Below are 18,131 nucleotides of genomic sequence, written 5' to 3' on the forward strand. Positions count from 1 at the left end.
TAATTTATAGATAGCGTTGAGTCAATGACTATATATATCAAAGATAAATTCTATCGTTGAGAAATGTTTCAGTAGGGTCCATAATAATAACTATACATATTTGTTTTTTTTCATCAGCTATATAAAATTAAAAGTCTTTGTGGAGTAGGACCGAATGTATATTGGATATTACTTATGAATTATGATTGAACGTTTCCAAAAAAAGAGTAACTCGATAGTTCGTATTTGGGTCAATGGAAACAAAATAAAAAAGTTTTATAAGCTAATTAGCTGTATTAATGACGTCGTATTAAATAATTCATGTTTGCTGAATAATCTTATTATACTACTTGAATAGCCAAGACAACGTAGTGCATCGTGTGTCATAATCTTGGTAAAACAACATCAGCACTATTTTTATCTTATTAGTAAAAAATATTATTAGAAAAGGATATTTAAGTGAGTTTAAGTGAAAAAAAAGAGAGAGAGCATTTGTTATTAGATTTTCAACATATATATTGTACTAGATATATTATTATTTTTTTCACAGAATAAATATATTGATTAAAACTGGTTATTACAGACAGTGTCAATTAGCCAAATAGGCTTCAGTGTAATATGGAGTGCCAAATAGGCTTCAGTGTAATATGGAGTATCAACACAACCAAATTTTGGTAAATCATGTGCCACACTATTACATTCCCTCTTTATAAATGTAAAAGAAGATTGTTTTAACTTGGAAGCCCAAGATCTTATGTTATGGAATAGGTTTGTTATGAAAACATCTAAAAGTTGACCATTAACTAATTTTACTAATATTTTACCGTCTTCTTTAAACACAGTTGAATGATATCCTTTGATTCACGTTTGTTGTATTGCAGCTAGTAGTCCTTTTATTTCAGCATCTAAGGGGGATCATGTGTTTGTTAGTGTAGTTGCGCCCCAAATAATAACTTCACCTTGATAATTCTGGAACATCCATCCTCCTATTGCTTGTTGGGTATGATAATCATAGCTCGCATCAAAATTGCATTTGAGTGTCGGATGTGATGGAGGTATCTATGTTGGTGTATTCGTTCTTGGAACAGACAATGGTATTGATCTCTGTTATAATTGCTAGATATATCATTATAAATAAAGTTCTGCATTAAAAATGTAAAACAACACTTCAAAATGAAACAAATGATTTTGTTAAAACATCACTAAATATCAAACGGATGTAGTATCAGATAATGGAAATAAAATATGTAGTGACTAAATGTAATTGTGATATAAATGTATGAAAAAATTGGAATTGTTAGAGTTTCAAAAAAATAAAATAACGAAATTGTTAAATTAATTACCTACATAAATTGCAAGGGAGAGCTTTTCAATCAATTTAGCTAAAATATATTTTTGTTGCACAAAACAAACAAATAAATAAAAAAGGGAAAAAATCTGTTGAAAAGTTATTGTTACCAAAAAAAAACACACACACACAAAAAAAAATATATATATATATATATATAAAACTGTGGAGCTTTTTTTTCTTCTTCTCTCTTTGTCTCATACTCTCATTCATAAGGGGAGAAGACCCCCCCAGAGGCAGAGTCGCTTCTTCTCCGGAGAAACAGGTACAAATCGCTTCCTTCTTCCCTGAGAACCCAAAAAAATAAAAATAAAAAAGGTTTGACCTTTCTAATCAATTGCGGAAAAAGGCAAAACCTTTTCTGGAGAAATGATCCAAGATGACTTTATCTGTTTTTCTCCAGAATCATTGATTTTGCTTCTTCGACTGCGTTTTGATAGCTTAAGTTAAGAGAAGTAGGAGTTTGCGTCTATGAAACTATATTGTATTGAGTTGTTGTGTGTTGTAACATTTTTGGTTGTTTCTGGTCGCTTTTTCAAGATTTTTGCAGGCTGGTGTGTGTGTCATGGCTTCGGACAACACCGCGCCGGCCACGGAGACGGGACAAAACGCAGAGGAGGTCGGGAAGAAAGCAGTAGATGAGTCAGGAGTATCAACACAGGAGGTGGGGAAGAAGCCAGGAGATGAACCAGAAACATCAATCGAGAAGATTCTTAAAATCGTGACTACATTGGACAATCGTTTTCCACAACAGCCAGAACAACAAAGGATGTCAAGGTCGGAAACTGCCCCTGCCAGACCTACTCCTAGTGGTAACCAGCAGCCAACCACGGGTGGTTTGGCAAAAACACAAAGTGACACAACTGCTCTTGCGACCGTGAGACAATCCGAGCATGCGATTCCTAAGCTGAAACGTAATCTCCGCCTTCTTGAAGAGGACGTGTCAAAGCTACAAGACCTTAACATAGAGGTTGCAGAAGAGGTGAGGAGACAAATCCGTCCACTTGACAACCTTCTCAAGCAAGTGGAATTGGGTTCCACGAATAAGCAGTTGACCGAAGGTAACAAGAATGATTTGGAGAAGGTCAACAAGAAGATCTTTAACTTGATGTGTCAAGTACCTTTGTTGCCCAACAAGCGTAAAAACAACAGAGGATTTGATGCTGACGATGGCAATGGCGATAATCACGGGAAACCCATTGTTTGCTTGCCAGGGATCCATGCAAATGAAGAGGAGCTCAAAAGGCTTGCGGTTTTTAGAGATGTACAAACCAAGTTCGAGCAACTTGATGGTGATAAGAAGATCTACCTGCTGACCTTTGCTGTCTTCCCCGAGAATCAAGAGGTGAATCGAACCATGCTCATGTACTGGTGGATCGGGGAAGGCATCCTGACTTATAGAGTCACACCACCTAAAAAGGGTATGGTTCTGGCTGATGAAGACAAACCCGAAAATGTCGTCAAGAAGGTTCTCAAGGAATTTGCGGACAAGAAGTTGATCGAACCTGTTAAAAACAAACGAAAAGTGGAGCCAAGCAGCTATAAGATGACCCCTTTTGTGCATGCTTCATTGGTTCGGATCTCAATGGAGATGAAACTTTTTAATATGTATCAGAAAGGGGAGAAGCCAACCATGCAAAGATCAGAAATGAACAAGGTCTGCCTTGTGGAAGCTTCGTCAAGTCAACCAGAAGCAAAAGCTAACAAAATGTTATTCGCAGATCAGATTGAAACCGTCTTCAATGTTTCTGAGCGGTTCCCGGATTTCACATTCAAGTGGTTCTCCAAGGATCAAACATCAGGAAAAAGGAAGTTGAATCGTCTATCAACAACTACGTATAAGGAGCTCAAGGTTTTTTATCTAGGAAGATGGGAGAGAACCGCCAAGCGCCACATCGAGGTAGAGAATGCAGAGCTTATGAAAAACTTGAAGCATATGACTAAACTCAAGCTTCTGAGTTTCCAAGGGATCTCAAGAATTGAAAGACTTGACGATGCTGTCTGTAAGCTTCATGATCTGATCATCTTGGACCTCAGGGCTTGCTACAATCTTGAGAAACTTCCAGACAAGATAGATTCACTCAAGGCCCTCACCTACTTGGACATTACAGATTGCTACATGATAGACCGCATACCCAAGAGGCTGTCGTGGCTCGGTAACTTGGAGGTTCTAAAGGGCTTTGTGGTCAGTGATGCTACTGATGAGGAGACGGTCTGCACGCTGGCTGAGCTGGAACACTTGAAGAATCTGAGAAAGCTAAGTATTTCAATAAACAAAGATGTCAGTGTATCCAAACTGTTCGTGGATATTGAGAATTTCGACCGTCTAGAAAAGTTGAAAATGGCGTGGGGAGGTATTAATGTCCACAAGCCAGCGGATCCTCATAGCGGAGTAAAAAATTTCTTAAGACAGATGACATTCCAAGAGCTCCAGCCTGTAAAGAAGGTTCCAAAGAAGGATAGAGATCCAGTGCACCTTCCCCTGAAGTTGAAGAAACTGGACCTTCAGTGTTTTCCTAAATCGGATCTTCCCTCATGGCTTCAACCCAATATGCTTGGTGGTCTGGAAAAACTCTACATCAAAGGAGGAACCGAACTTACTGGATTTGGAACGCAACCACCAAAGGAGGCAACGGCTTGCCAAGTCAAGGTTTTACGTCTGAAATTTCTTCCCAGGCTCAAAGTGGAGTGGAGGGACCTACAACTGTACTTCCCAAGGCTGGAGTTCTTAGACAAGTATCAGTGCCCTCAAGTTAGTTTCTGCCCCACCGATGGCATCGGAATCTGGCGCAAGAAAGATTAAGTCTTAACTAAACTCTGAGTCTGAACTGAGAGTTCCTCAGTTTACCCAAGTTTTCTTCCGCTGTTTCATTCCCTTTTCTTGTTTTTGTTTTTGTTGCTGTTGGTGTGTGTTGCTTTCTCATTTCCCATTGATGTCTTGCTGGTATGCTTTTAAGTGTTGTAGTTTGTGAACATTTAAATAAAAGGAGTCTGGAGTGTTTGTTTTGCTTATCCTGTGAGACTTGTGTGGTTCTGAAGAAGTGTACTGTACTATGCTAAACTGCAGACACAAGAGAAGGTACACAAGGAACTATCTCGTCTGGTGTCTTCTTCAGTTGCCAGCGCAACATTTTCAGACGAAGAAACATAGTATGGCATTGAAAACTCTAGTCGGAGATTCTGGATTGTTGATACAACAGAAGGGAAGAAAAAATAGACAACAACAAACCAGAGAAACAAAAACATGACAAACAAAAGCAGATAAATAAAAACACAATGGAAAAAGGCTCTTCAATCTTCTCAAGCCTGCTGAGCTGGAATAGCTGTATTCTCTTCTGGTGTGGTGTTGCTGTCTGACTCGGGAGTTCCACTAACAGAACCGTTCTCTTCATCGTCAAGAAACACGGGAAGAAGCTCAGCCAACAGACTAGCAGCTAAAGGAAGACCACGAGACTTGTTCATCAGCTCATCTATGCATTTCTTGTCATTCCTTGGAGGCTTTTCCCCATTCTTTATGAGGGCTTCTTCATATATCCTCCAGACACTCCCAGTATCAGTCAGCGGCCAAAGACGATGTATCTCATGTTCCTCTGCAACTAGCTTCTTTGCTAGAGTATCCTTCTCATCCTCATTCCTGGTCGTGTATATGACTCTTCCACCAGATCCTTTAGGGAATCCATCTGACAGATACTTTCCCCATTTCTTCTCCTTCTTGAGTTTCTCCTCGTCGTCCTGAAGAATCTCGTCCCAGTGGTCCTCTTCTCGCACATCATCAAAGACAATCAGATACTTCTTCCACCTCAGACTCAAGTGAAGTGCATAGAGCAGAGCAGAGAGCTCCTTGTCATCCGCCGTATCTCTATCAATTTCTCCAGCTTGTTGATTGCTTGCATTTTCCTGATTCTCCTTAGCTTCATTATTAGCATCTCTACGGATAGTTTCGAGGATCGAATCTTTGACTCCGAGAGCTGTCAAGATCTTCTTCAACACATATATCTTCCCATCAAGTCTCTCCTTTTCAGTGCTGTTGTTTTGACCCTTCTTTCTGTCCATGGAAACCCAAATCCTCGGGGCATAAACACTCGTCACATCTTTGTCATTGAAGATCATCTTGCATAATGCTGTCTTCCCAACACCATACTCTCCGACAATCACAAGACTCTTGAACTCCTTGTTAACCTTTTGATCCAACAAGAAGTGCTTCAGTGACTTGATCTCGTTCTCGAACCCATGGATTGTTGGAACAGGGGGTGAAGAGTCGGTTACCACACGATCCTCCTCAGCGGGCATATCCTCAGTCTTGTCCTTCCTCTTCTTCAAAATTGCTGCAGAAAGATGTTGTTTTTGTTTGGGATCTTCTTCATCTTTTTCGTAGCGACTAGTGCGCCAGGTTTCATATTGTTCATGGAAGCGGACTGAGAATTCTTTTTTGACTCCTCCGTGCACTGTTTCTGAAGGCATATTCAAACGAAGCTGCAGAAAAAAAAAAAAAAAAAAAGTTGAAATCTGCAGGAAAGAAGACGAAGAATGAAAAAAAAGGATATGCAAAGCAGAGAGAGGGAGAGGTATGTGAATAATAATAACTTAAGTATAATAACACTATATTTTTATAAAAATAAAGTCATTTTTTCATTATTAATATAAAATAATTTTCTTTTTTTCGTTAACTTATATTATATAAAAGACGCTTAGACCATCTCCAACATATATCTTTAATTTTTTTTTTTAAAATAGAGCAAGAATTAGTGTAAAAAATTAGAGGTGGGAATAGTGTTGCTAAAGCAATTCAGAGCAAATATTATTTTATAACAGAGTTTTGACTCAAAAATATAATAGGGTTAGAGATGCCTTAATTTAATATGGATATAGACAACTAAATGGGCAAGGGTTTTTAAAAAAAATCAGTTAACTAAAAACAGATTAACTTATTTTATTTTTGACAACATGCCTTTAGTTTTTTTTAATGAATGTAATATTTAAAATCAACAAAAAAATGTTCTATAAATGCAAACCTAGTTTTCAACTAAAACCAATGAATAATGTGCATAATTTTTTTTTTAATATATGGTAAAAGTCTATTTAACTGAACAATACACTGTTTTCACGTTGATAGGAAACAGAACTAAAATCTTTTTTATTTTTCTTTTCATTTGGCAGCCCGAATTAAAGTCTTTATAAAAAATAAAAAGGAAAAGAAAACAAAATTAAAAGACCCACATCCAAAAGTCATCGGTATACAAGTCGTCGTAATATATTAAAAGCTTCTATTATAAAATGTCCCTGTGTATTACCATGGTTAAAAAAATAATAATACATCCAACCCAGTGTAACATTTTATAAGCATTATATATCCAGCTGTAGGAATGATGCCAACTCGTTGTCCGAAAATTTTGTCAATCAGATGAGACAAGACGTGGGCAATATTTATTTTGGCTAGTAAACTCTTTTTTTTTTGTTTGAAAATAATTAAAACCAAATTATATCTAGGAGAAATGTTGACAAATCAAATCCTATTTGTATTTAATTACTGGCTGGTAAATAATAGCTACCGAGTAGGTTCCACAAGAAAACGTGATCGAAGCAAGAAGATTTCATTTTTCATTTACGAAGCAAGAAGTAAAAAATCCCTTAGCATTAAAATTTCATTTTTTGGTTGCCCAAAAACAAATTACGATTTATTTGTCAAGTGCTGTCTTTTTACTTAAATACGAACCTGTATAAAGATTTGTAGATAAATGTATGATAGCTAGAAAAAAAGTTCTAAATAAAAAAGGAAATCTTACTTTAATTTCTTTAACAAGTTTCTTGGAGAAGTAACAAAAGTATTAACATGTGCAAACTTTGTTGTCTTGTCGCTCATTCCAATTTTGTAAGGCCATTTGAAATTACCTCGTACACTTAGGTTTTAATTGAACATATTTGATTCTGTAACCAGTTGATTTTAAGAAGACGAAAGGATAAAGACAAGATTCAAAAATTTAAATTAAGTTTTTTAAAATTTTAAATTAAAATTTTTAAGTATTTTTCTAAAACATTTCTCGCAAAAAAAAAAGTTTAAATACATTATATAGCAAAAAGGATAAGATAAAATATACTAGCATATATTTTATTCGCTTCGTCCAGTGGGATAATTGTTTATTTTTGTTTTGTTTTGAGTGAGGTAAATAATAAAGTAAATAATTTATTTAACAGCAGACAAGAAAGATAAATTCAAATTATATCGTATAAAAAAAAACTTAAAAAAAAAAGAAAGAAAAAGACTTAGAGCTCAATGAACATGTTTTGACTAACCTCAAGGTCTCCAAGAAGCCTCCAATGGCTGTCCACCCAGAATAACTCAAACCTTCACACCAAAAAAAAAAAGAAAAAGCCAAACACATCTTCAGTTCTTGTTCGTTTCATTCAACCAATCGGTTTGAAGATGGTGCAGGCAATCCCAGAGCCTATCAAGGACATATGGGACGAATGGAGTATCCGGAGTACCTTAATCTTCAGTCTCAGTCTTCAAACATTTCTCATTTTCGTTGCACCCCAAAGAAAACGCTCTTCCAATAAGGTTTGGCTCTCTCTCATTTGGTCAGCTTACCTTCTTGCTGATTGGTCAGCCAACTTCGCCGCCGGACAAATATCAGATAGTCAAGGAGATGATCCAGAACCCGGAGAACCGATAAAGAGCGCCGAATTGTTTGCTTTCTGGGTTCCTTTCTTACTCTTGCATCTCGGTGGTCCGGATACAATCACTGCCCTGGCCCTTGAAGATAACGAGCTATGGCTCAGGCACTTGTTGGGTCTCTTCTTTCAATCTGTTGCAACCGTTTACGTGTTTTTGCAATCCTTACCCAACGCTCTTTGGAAACCCATTGTGCTGGTGTTTTCGGCCGGAGTGATCAAGTATGTCGAGAGGACATTATCTTTGTACCTGGCGAGTCTTGACAAGTTCAAGGATTCCATGATTCAGCGGCCTGATCCTGGACCAAACTACGCGAAGCTCATGGAGGAATACGCAGCCAAGAAAGATATGAAGATGCCTACACAGATTATCAAGATTGGAGAGCCTGAGAAAGATCCAAAAGCCACTGCTCAGGTTAGGCCTCCAAGGGAGCTCACTCCACTCAATATTCTCCAGTATGCTTATAAGTACTTCAATATCTTCAAAGGTCTTGTGGTTGATCTCATCTTTACGTTTCAAGAACGAGCTGAGAGCAAGAGATTCTTTAGCTCTCTGGACGCAGACGAAGCTTTAAGAATCTTAGAGGTTGAGCTCAACTTTATCTATGAAGCTCTATACACGAAAGCCGAGATCTTGCATAACTGGATAGGGTTCCTCTTCAGGTTCATCGCCCTGGGATGCCTCATAGCAGCTCTACGCATCTTCCAATACAAGAACAAGAAGGATTATAGTGAATTTGATGTTGGCCTTACTTACGCATTGCTGGTAGGAGGAATAGCTCTGGATTGCATTGCTCTTATCATGTTCTGTGCATCTGACTGGACGTTTGTCAGATTGAGGAAGATGAAGGATGAGGTGGACGAAGAGGACACCCGGATCGACCACATTCTTAACTGGATTCTTAACAAGATTCTCGGGGTCAGGGATTTGAATACGGAAGACTATGATGAATGCTTCAAGAAAACACCCGGCAAGGTTACCAACAAAACACCAGGTCATGAGAAGCCTGACAAGAGTACCAAGAAAACAGCAGTTCTCGACAAAAGTACCGAGAAAACAGCAGTTCTCGACAAGAGTACCGGAGAAACAGCAGGTCAGGAATTGCCTGAGAAGAGTACCAAGAAAAAACCGTGTCACAATGTGCTCGACACGAGTTTCATATATCGCAGGTGGTCAGAGTATGTACATGCACACAACCTGATCGAATACTGCTTATGTTTGAAACCGGAGCGAATCCACCATACCAAGGGTCGGATACACATCGCCTTTGACACGGTTATCAACACCCTTTACATTGGACTCATATTCGAAACAATTGGAAAAGTCATTGCATCCTGTTATACAGGAATAAAAAAGACAAGTCATGAGATTTTCAAGTGGATTGACGGTAACATAAGTCGTGGGTGCAAGAAATACAAGAGATTGAATGAAGAGTACATTAGGCTGTGCTTCTTCTGCTTATTTTACATTCCTAGTCTACCTGGACGCGCAATCAAAAGTTTTATGGACTTCTTTGGCATCAAAGCTCAGCTAGACGAGGTGATCTACACGTCCAGTGATCGACTCACCCTGGATCTGTGGGTACACATATTCGGAGAAGTTAAAGCCAAATCCCGTTTTGCTGATGACTCTGAAAGCGCCATGAGGGTATCTTCAGCTAGAGGAGACTGGACTCTACGTGACATACAAGGTGACAAAGCAACAGAAAAAAAACGTGAGAAACTTCTACGCTATGTGATGGAGATGGATTATGATCAGAGCCTTCTGGTGTGGCATATTGCCACTGAGCTCTTATACCAAACAGACGAAACAGAAGAATTTAGTGAAGCGTATCACAGCGCCTGTGAGTTCAGTAAAATCCTTTCAGACTACATGATCTACCTCCTAATGATGCAACCAACTCTGATGTCAGCTGTTGTGGGCATTGGAAAGATAAGATTCAGAGACACTTGCGAAGAGGCTCAGAGGTTCTTCGACAGGAGACATATCCCGGGCAAATCCACGAAGAAGAAAGACATTGTAAAGGAAGCCAGCAATGCGATTTTATCAGTGGCGGTTCCAGCGAAAGCTGAGCCTATCGACGTGAAAGGTGACAGAAGCAAGTCCGTCCTGTTTGACGGGGCCATGCTTGCCGAAGAGCTAAAGGGTATAAGCAAGAACAAGGAGGACGACACAGAGATGTGGAAAATAATGAGCCAAGTGTGGGTTGAGTTGCTTTGCTATGCAGCGACGAAATGTGGCGCTGTAGAACACGCAGCTCAGCTAAGCAAAGGAGGAGAACTCATCAGCTTTGTTTGGCTATTGATGGCTCATTTCGGATTAGGAGACCAGTTCCAGATCAACCAAGGAGATGCCAGAGCCAAACTGATTATAGGCAAGTGATCCAAAAAGTAACACAAAAGTAACATCAGCTTTCCTCCCCCCCCCCCCCCCCAATTTGCTTCCATTGTGTCAAAAGAGTTATTATGTCTTGGAACTGTTTGCAGCTTTGATATCTTCCTCATCTGTTCTTTGATCATCTGCATTGTGTAACTCTCCTATCTTCCTAATTCTGTCTATGCTACATTCATTTATCTAAGCTTGGTTGATTCCTCTGATATACTCTTCTACACAACCAAAAAGACAACTCTCCAATTCCAATTAAAAAGAAATCGAACAAATTGTTTGAATCCAGCGTGAATGAAGTAATCGTCGAGGACATCATCTAATCAGAGAGCAAATTTCAGAAACTCACCGGGCAAACCATGGTGCCTCGAATCAACGATTTGCTTATAGAACCCTAATCAAAAATTCATATAGAATTCGGAACCCAAAAACTCAGAAGATCATCATGAATCGTATTAGCAGAAACCTTACTCTCTCCATCGCTATCTCTTCGATTCAACGGAGGCTTTGCTTTTGTGATTTGTGAATGTCGCTGCGACGAAAATTTCAGTTATCGATCTCAATTTCAGTTAACTACACACACTTGTTTTTATTTTTCCTTGCTGTTAATTTTTGGACTTGTATTTTTTTCGTCTTGATTTTTTTTTTTTTTTTTTTTTTGAAAATTTTAAACATTTTGGACTAATTTTAGTGTCAAAATATATGTTTTGGATAACACAAGTTTTTACTTTTTTTTTGGTGAATAGAATACACAAGTTTTTACTGGTTTCACGTAAATTAACCTCAAAATCAAATGACTCAGATTTTTTTTTTTTTTTGTCAACAAGAGATTAAGATTGGCTTAAATAACCCAATGCGAAAAAACATTGTTTACCATTACGAGAACGAGAAACATGAACCAATGAAAAAGAAGCAAACTCCTCTTTATCTGCCTGTATGTTTTCCAAATAAGGCGTAAAAATTGACCACTCAGAAGGCGAAAACACCATTTTCACTAAGTCAGAGTAATCGGTAAAAAAGACGACATATTGATTATCCGCCCCAATCATACAGACTCAGATTATAAAATAGAAGTATCAAGTAAGATAAAGAAACAATAATGTATACTATTATTATTTCACAACAATATAAGTTTTTTTTTTCTGTGCAAGCCAATAAATAAAAGAATAAAAGAATTCTTAAATTTTCAGTACTGGTCAATGGTCAGTTGGTCACTAAAAAATGACTCGATTTAATAAAGACTAACTCGGGTCCGTTTTAAATAATGTAAGTGATAACTATGGTTAAACTTTATAACATTATTATAAACATGACGACAATTTTTTTTCTTATTTAGTAACCATAACAATCATACGCTTAACAATTATTTTCCTTAACTCCAGTCTAACGCCATAACCATTCAAATCTGACTTTGGATAAATGTATACTTTTTTACTAAAACGACGGGAGCTCAACTAATGTATGACACTTGAACTTTACTACTACATTTGATAATAATATAAAAAAGACCAATAATAAATAGCTAACAGTCGTCTCTTGACGTCCAAAAAAAAAAAACTAAGTCGTCGTCTCTCAACCCTGCCAAAAAACCAAAGGACGCATTGACTCAGCAGCTCAGGTCTAGCTGGTTTAATTTTTTTTTGTTTTTTTATGGCAAACTAACTAATTTACAATTAAAAAAGTTACGCATTGATCCAATAAAAAGAACATTTTTTACGGTGTGGATACCAACAGTAATTTTTTTATAAACAATTTGCAATAATATATGGCGAAAATGCATAACTAGTTATTAATTTTGCAAAAAATCAAAAAAAACCCAGCTAAACCTGAGTTGCTGAGTCGTCCTCTCTCTTTCTCTCCTGAGTGAGGAGGAGTTCTCTGGTAAGAAAAATAAGAAAGAACAACATCAATGGTTTCTTGAAAACATTCCACAAACCCCAAATTTCTCAAGTAAATCTGAGAAAAAAAGAAACATCTCAGTAACCAAAAGAGAGAGAAAGAGAAACAAAGAAGAACCACATCGAGAGAGAAAGGAAGAAGCTTTATCTTTTTCTCCTCAAGAGAGCAAGAATGGTGGATGTGATTCCAAAACACATCAAACACGTCTGGGATAAATGGAACATAAGAGGAGCGGTCATTCTAAGTCTTACTCTTCAAGCCATTCTCATTTGCTTCTCTCCGCTAAGGAAACGCACACCAAGAAGGCTCTTGATCATGCTCGTTTGGTCCTCTTATCTCTTGGCAGATTGGTCTGCTAATTTCGCTGTTGGTCTCATCTCCAAAAATCAAGGTAAAGAACTCAAACCTGATGACCCTCCACAGGACAAAAAGCTCATGGCTTTATGGGCACCCTTCTTGCTCTTGCATCTTGGTGGACCTGACACAATCACAGCGTTCGCGCTTGAAGATAACGCTCTCTGGCTCAGACATGTCTTTGGGCTAGTCTTTCAGGCAATTGCTGGTGTCTATGTGGTTCTCCAGTCACTTCCCAATAGCCTTTGGGTGGTTATACTCTTAGTGTTCATTTCTGGGACTATAAAGTATCTGGAGAGGACAACGGCTTTATATAGTGCCAGTTTGGACAAGTTTAGGGACTCTATGATTCAAGCACCAGATCCAGGACCAAACTACGCCAAGCTCATGGAGGAGTACAAGGCCAAGAAAGAGGCAAAACTACCCACCAAGATCATTCTGATTGATGAGCCTGACAAGGAAAATAGGCCTAAGAAATTAGAGCATCCATCATTAGCCTTGAAGAGAAAAAAAACGTTGACCCATCTTGCGATAGCTCAGTATGCTTACAAGTTCTTCAACACATTCAAGGGCCTTGTTGTCAACCTTATCTTCAGCTTCAGGGAGCGTGACGAGAGCCTCGAGATCTTTGAGAATTTGGTAGATCCAGAGGAAGCTTTGAGGATTATCGAGATCGAGCTTGGTTTCCTCTATGATGCTCTCTTCACCAAGATCGCGGTTCTTCATACTGTTTTTGGAACTGTATCTCGGGTTGTTGCTTCTGGTACCCTTGTGGCCGCATTCATTATCTTTCATAAGAAAGATAACAAAGGCAGCGAATTTCATCCAGCTGATGTTGTGGTTACTTACACGCTGTTTGCAGTTGGCCTAGTTTTGGATTTCATATCCATCCTCTTGTTTGTGTTCTCAGACTGGACATGTGCTACACATAGTAGCTTGAAGGACGATCCAGAAGAGCGTCTATCATTGAAAGATACAACTTTCGACAAGTTACTTGGTTTAAGAAAGCTACATTGGACGGAGCAAGTGTGCACGCATAAGTGTACCACAGAAGGTAAGAAACCGTGTATCACGGAACCTAATGGTAAGTCCTACCAAAACAAAAAGGAAGGTAATGGTAAGTGTTCAATAGAACAGAAGCATCAAGTGCTCACAACGACATTCTTTCTCCGGAGGTGGTGTGGAAGCATCAACGTATTCAACTTTATAGCTTTTGCCACAAAAGCAGAGGTAGTGAGGATCCACGATGCCAGAGGTGATTTCCGCCGCATCTCATGGGAGATCATATCTTTCCCATTTATAAAAATTAACTGGATTATCCAGAAAGTTGTTGTATGGATTGTCGACGTGATCAATGATGTACACAGATGGATCAGTCACAAAGTCAATGCGTTTTCAAGAAGCCGTCCATGGGCTCGTCGTACTATCCACCCTATCTATTTCGAGTTCATAGCCCGCATCCCACATTTCATCAAATCTGTGTGGGATATCCTCAGCGAGTTCTTCGACATCTCGGATACACTTGATATGGTCCATAAGACGCTATTTGTACACGGAGAGCCCTTGACGAAAGAATTGTGGGAGTTCATGTTTGAAGAGCTGAGAAACAAATCAAAGTATGGAGACAGTCCTGAAAATGCCAAGAGGATATCTTTGGCTCGAGGAGAATGGACTTTAAGAGAGAACCTGCCAGCGGATGCAGAACGTGAAAAACTGGTACGTTATGTCACAAAGGTTGATTATGATCAGAGTCTTTTGATGTGGCACATTGCAACTGAGCTCTGTTACCAACAACACGAGGATGAGACTATCCCAGAGGATGATGATGAAAAAAAGGAGCATTACAGTAACCGCGAGTTCAGCAAAATCATTTCAGACTACATGATGTATCTCCTGATCTTGCAACCCAGTCTGATGTCCGAGGTAGCTGGAATTGGGAAGATAAGATTCAGAGACACATTGGCTGAAGCTGACAAGTTTTTCGAGAGGAGGCATATCGAGGACAAGAGGAGCGTGAAGATAGCCACCGAAAACATTCTGAACGTCAACAGCGAAACTGAGCCAATGAGCGTGAAGGGAGATCGAAGCAAGTCTGTGTTGTTTGACGCGAGCAGGCTAGCCAAAGACCTTACAGAGATGGAGAAGAGACACAAAAAAGACAAATGGGAGATACTGAGCAAAGTGTGGGTGGAACTTCTGTGTCATGCAGCTTGTCACTGCGACGCTACGGCTCACGTGGAGCAACTAAGCAGAGGCGCTGAGCTAATAAACTTCGTGTGGCTTCTAATGGCTCACTTTGGACTAACAGATCAGTTCCAGATCAACAAAGGAGATGCCAGGGCCAAACTCATTATAGGCAAGTGAGTGAACGAACAAGATGAACAAAAAATTCAATTCCGCATTTGTATTTCTTTCTGCTCAAAAACAATGAACTCTTTCCTGCATAGAGAGATGATGACATTTATTTGTATGCTTTTGTGATTGACTTATCCCAGAATAGTTTTCATATAAAGGGTTGTTATGACATGTATGAGGTTTGCTCCTAAGATCATTCTAGCTGAGTCCAGATTACACATTTTCAAACCGGCGAAAGAAGAGTGAAGTATCTCAATGCGTACCTTCTTAACCAATGGAGAGATTCTGACCAAAACTGAAGCCGCAAGAAGAAAGCTATTGGCCGCCATTGAAACCAACAGCAATACGAGTGAAGAATGAAGATGATACAACACACAATCAAATCAAATCCAGTGAAATCAAAACCCCAAACGCACATTGAATCTCGCAAACGAAACGCACTGATTGATCAAAAAAATTATTCCACTTCCGACTCTGATTCTTCCATGGATGGATCAATCCTTCTTCTCCCTTCCATTCACTTTCACTTTCAATTTCAATTTCAATTTCAATTTAAGTTTCAATTTCGGCATTACATTTTCTGGGGTTTTATTTTCGCTTTCATATATTTTGGCAATTCCAAAAAGATAAAATTAAAAGAAAAGAAAAACTCCACTTTGGGATTTTGGCTTTTATTTATCTGGTAATTTTTGTGGGAAAAATTATTGGGTTTAACCCTCTTATCCACACCTCTTGATTATCCAATCAAAAACAACAATAGGAAACTTTAAAAAATAAATAAAAATTAAAATCAGTAAATTAAAACAAATTAAATAAATAACAATATTAATAAGGTTCTAATCAATTTTCAGCAGTGCAAACAAAACTCAACTTCCAATAATCCAGAGCTGCAGAATCACCAAAGAATGCAATGTAGGAGTCATCAATCCGTACCACAAGCAACTTCCAATAGCTCCATCATACAACAAATGAAAGATCACGGTTGCTTTGTTAATAGATCATGGAGCTTTTCAGTTGAATATGCTGGAATTGGTTGGGTCTTATATAATAAAAATGCACAGTTTATTCTTTGGGGTATGGCATCCATTGCTCCAAGTAATTCTCCCATCGAAGTGGAAGCTGAACCTTTAAGAATGGCGGTTCTTCGCGTAAGCAGGTTGGAATACAGTAAAGTTACATTTTGTGGTGATGCAGAATTTTTGTACAAGAAGATGGGTCAGATCTATACTGGTCAGCAGTATTATCACCAGAGTGAGCACTCTCCTATCGCTACCCAACTGCAGGATATTAAGAACATTGCCCAATCCTATGAGGATATTGCTTTTGTTAAGATCCCTCGTAATCTAAATGTTGTAGCTGACAATCTAGCTAAGAGTGCTAGAGTACAAAAATCAAAGTTTGTAATATCATGGAACAATGTAATCTAAATCTATGTCAATATATAGTTTAATTGCCGACAAAAATAAAAATAAAAATAAAATAATAACAATATGCCATGTCATACCATTTTTAAAATTAAATTAAAACAAAAAATTAAGTAAATAAAGTCTGCAGATTTTTTTTATTAAGTAAATTATATGTGATTTAAGTTTCCGGAGTTAGGGTTTGTATTTTACAATTACATAAATTATATTTTGTTTTGAGTTTTTAAATGAGGATTAAAGTTTTATTGTATAATTAAAAAATATTATATCTCGGTTTCGATTTATAAAAAAATGGTTAGAGTTTAGAGTTTAGATTTTACAATTTAACGAAATTATATGTCGGTTTGTGTTTATAAAGAAAGATTAGGATTTAGATTTTACAAAACAAAATTATATTTGGGTTTATTATTTTTCTATATATATATATATTACTATCTTCTATATATATACACATAATTTTATAGTTGTAAAAAAATGTCAAGCTCATGAACTAGCTCGTGTTCATTAAAACTAGTTAAATGATCCTAAAAAATAGATGTCGAGCTCATGAAAAATCGAACTGAGTTGAGCCAGTTCGTGAACTAAAGGTTCATTTTGACTAGGCCTGGACATAAAATCCAAATCCAAAAATCTGAACCGAATCCGAACCAAAAAAATTGGATAAAAACTGAACTGATATTGAGGAAATAACCAATCGGTTTTTGTTTTCATTACTTTTGGATATCGGATTAATTCTGATCCGAACCGATATCCAATAGATATCCGATTATAACCAAAAATATAAAAAACAACTTTATAAAGATAGATGTATATGTAACTATATACGATATACATGTATCATAGATATAGATATACACACCTAACTATATATACAATATACACGAATCATAGATATACTCCTATATCTACGTTATTGTTTACTTTGATTTTTATTTTTTATCATTGACACAGTCTTATGTCTCATTTTGAATGTTAGTACGTCGCATTTTTATGTATTGGTATAATTTTATGTTAGTTTGAACTTTAAACTTGTTATTTGTTTCATTTCTATCTTTTTCACATATTCGGTTAGTATGGTTTTTTGGATACAATCAGATTAAATAGTATCCGAATAAAACTTTATCCAGTAAATTTGGTTTAACTTTGGTTATCGATAGTATATCCGAACTGATCCGAAATTTGAATTATCCGAACCGAAACCGATCCGAATTTTTTAAATATCCAAATGGATGTTAGAGCCAATATCCAAAAAATCTGAAATCCGAAATATCCGAACCGAATCCGATCCGATATCCGAACGCCCATGCCTAATTTTGACACTCCTAGATAGTGACTAAAGTTTGAAATGTTCGCGGAAATGTCTTTGACACACCATGATCTTGTTTGTGGCATGTTGTGATGTGTCTATCAACATATAACTTAGCACATGTGCTGGGGGTGCAACAGTACAGGGTCTAAGGGTAAAAAAAAAATTTTACATGTTAATTTTTTTTTATATAAAATAGTATAGATATATTTGGGTGTATTTTATAAAATAGCATTGGGTCTACCTAAACTTTGAGCCGGGCCTGGATGTAGCATCGACCTCCAAGCGTCTATCAACGAAGCTTAATGCTTTCTTAATCTATCTATTTAGTGTTGTTCTAAGCTTGTTTTTGATTAATGTCTTGTATCCAACCATGAAGGTGATGAAATTGTATTACTTATCTCCCTTTGG

The 18,131-nt window shown here is 37.5% G+C and overlaps 4 protein-coding genes and 1 pseudogene across 6 annotated transcripts; 4 read left to right on the plus strand and 1 right to left on the minus strand.

The window, feature by feature from the left end:
• Positions 1-1,429: 1,429 nt before the first annotated feature.
• On the plus strand, positions 1,430-4,339 carry LOC104724851 (disease resistance RPP13-like protein 4). Of its 2 annotated transcripts, none has more exons than XM_010443405.2 (2): positions 1,430-1,592; positions 1,868-4,339. In XM_010443405.2, exon 2 carries the CDS (start codon positions 1,893-1,895, stop codon positions 4,128-4,130), a length of 2,238 nt encoding a protein of 745 aa, XP_010441707.1. In that variant the 5' UTR covers positions 1,430-1,592; positions 1,868-1,892; the 3' UTR covers positions 4,131-4,339. The 2 variants fall into 2 exon arrangements, with proteins under 2 accessions (XP_010441707.1, XP_010441708.1); XM_010443406.3 differs by having other exon boundaries at positions 1,500-1,592; positions 1,878-4,339.
• Positions 4,340-4,457: 118 nt separating this feature from the next.
• Positions 4,458-10,906, minus strand: LOC104724852 (putative disease resistance protein At5g45490 pseudogene; annotated as a pseudogene). The gene is made up of 5 exons (XR_015572295.1): positions 9,435-10,906; positions 9,195-9,331; positions 7,811-9,102; positions 7,619-7,670; positions 4,458-5,800 (listed from the first exon to the last, which is right to left on the minus strand). The product of XR_015572295.1 is annotated as a putative disease resistance protein At5g45490 pseudogene (transcript).
• LOC104724853 (uncharacterized) lies at positions 7,749-10,594 on the plus strand. Its single transcript, XM_087474969.1, has one exon. The coding sequence runs from the start codon at positions 7,749-7,751 to the stop codon at positions 10,377-10,379; it is 2,631 nt and encodes an 876-aa protein (XP_087331095.1). The 3' UTR covers positions 10,380-10,594.
• Positions 10,907-11,668: 762 nt separating the features above from the next.
• On the plus strand, positions 11,669-15,161 carry LOC104724854 (uncharacterized). Its single transcript, XM_010443412.3, has one exon. It carries the CDS (start codon positions 12,453-12,455, stop codon positions 14,997-14,999), a length of 2,547 nt encoding a protein of 848 aa, XP_010441714.1. The 5' UTR covers positions 11,669-12,452; the 3' UTR covers positions 15,000-15,161.
• A 905-nt stretch (positions 15,162-16,066) lies between these two features.
• LOC147934759 (uncharacterized) lies at positions 16,067-16,417 on the plus strand. Its single transcript, XM_087472778.1, has one exon. It carries the CDS (start codon positions 16,067-16,069, stop codon positions 16,415-16,417), a length of 351 nt encoding a protein of 116 aa, XP_087328904.1.
• Positions 16,418-18,131: the final 1,714 nt, after the last annotated feature.

This window comes from Camelina sativa, chromosome 11 (genome assembly GCF_030686135.1).
Source record: "Camelina sativa cultivar CO46 ecotype springtype chromosome 11, ASM3068613v1".
In the NCBI taxonomy this organism is placed as follows: Eukaryota; Viridiplantae; Streptophyta; class Magnoliopsida; order Brassicales; family Brassicaceae; genus Camelina; species Camelina sativa.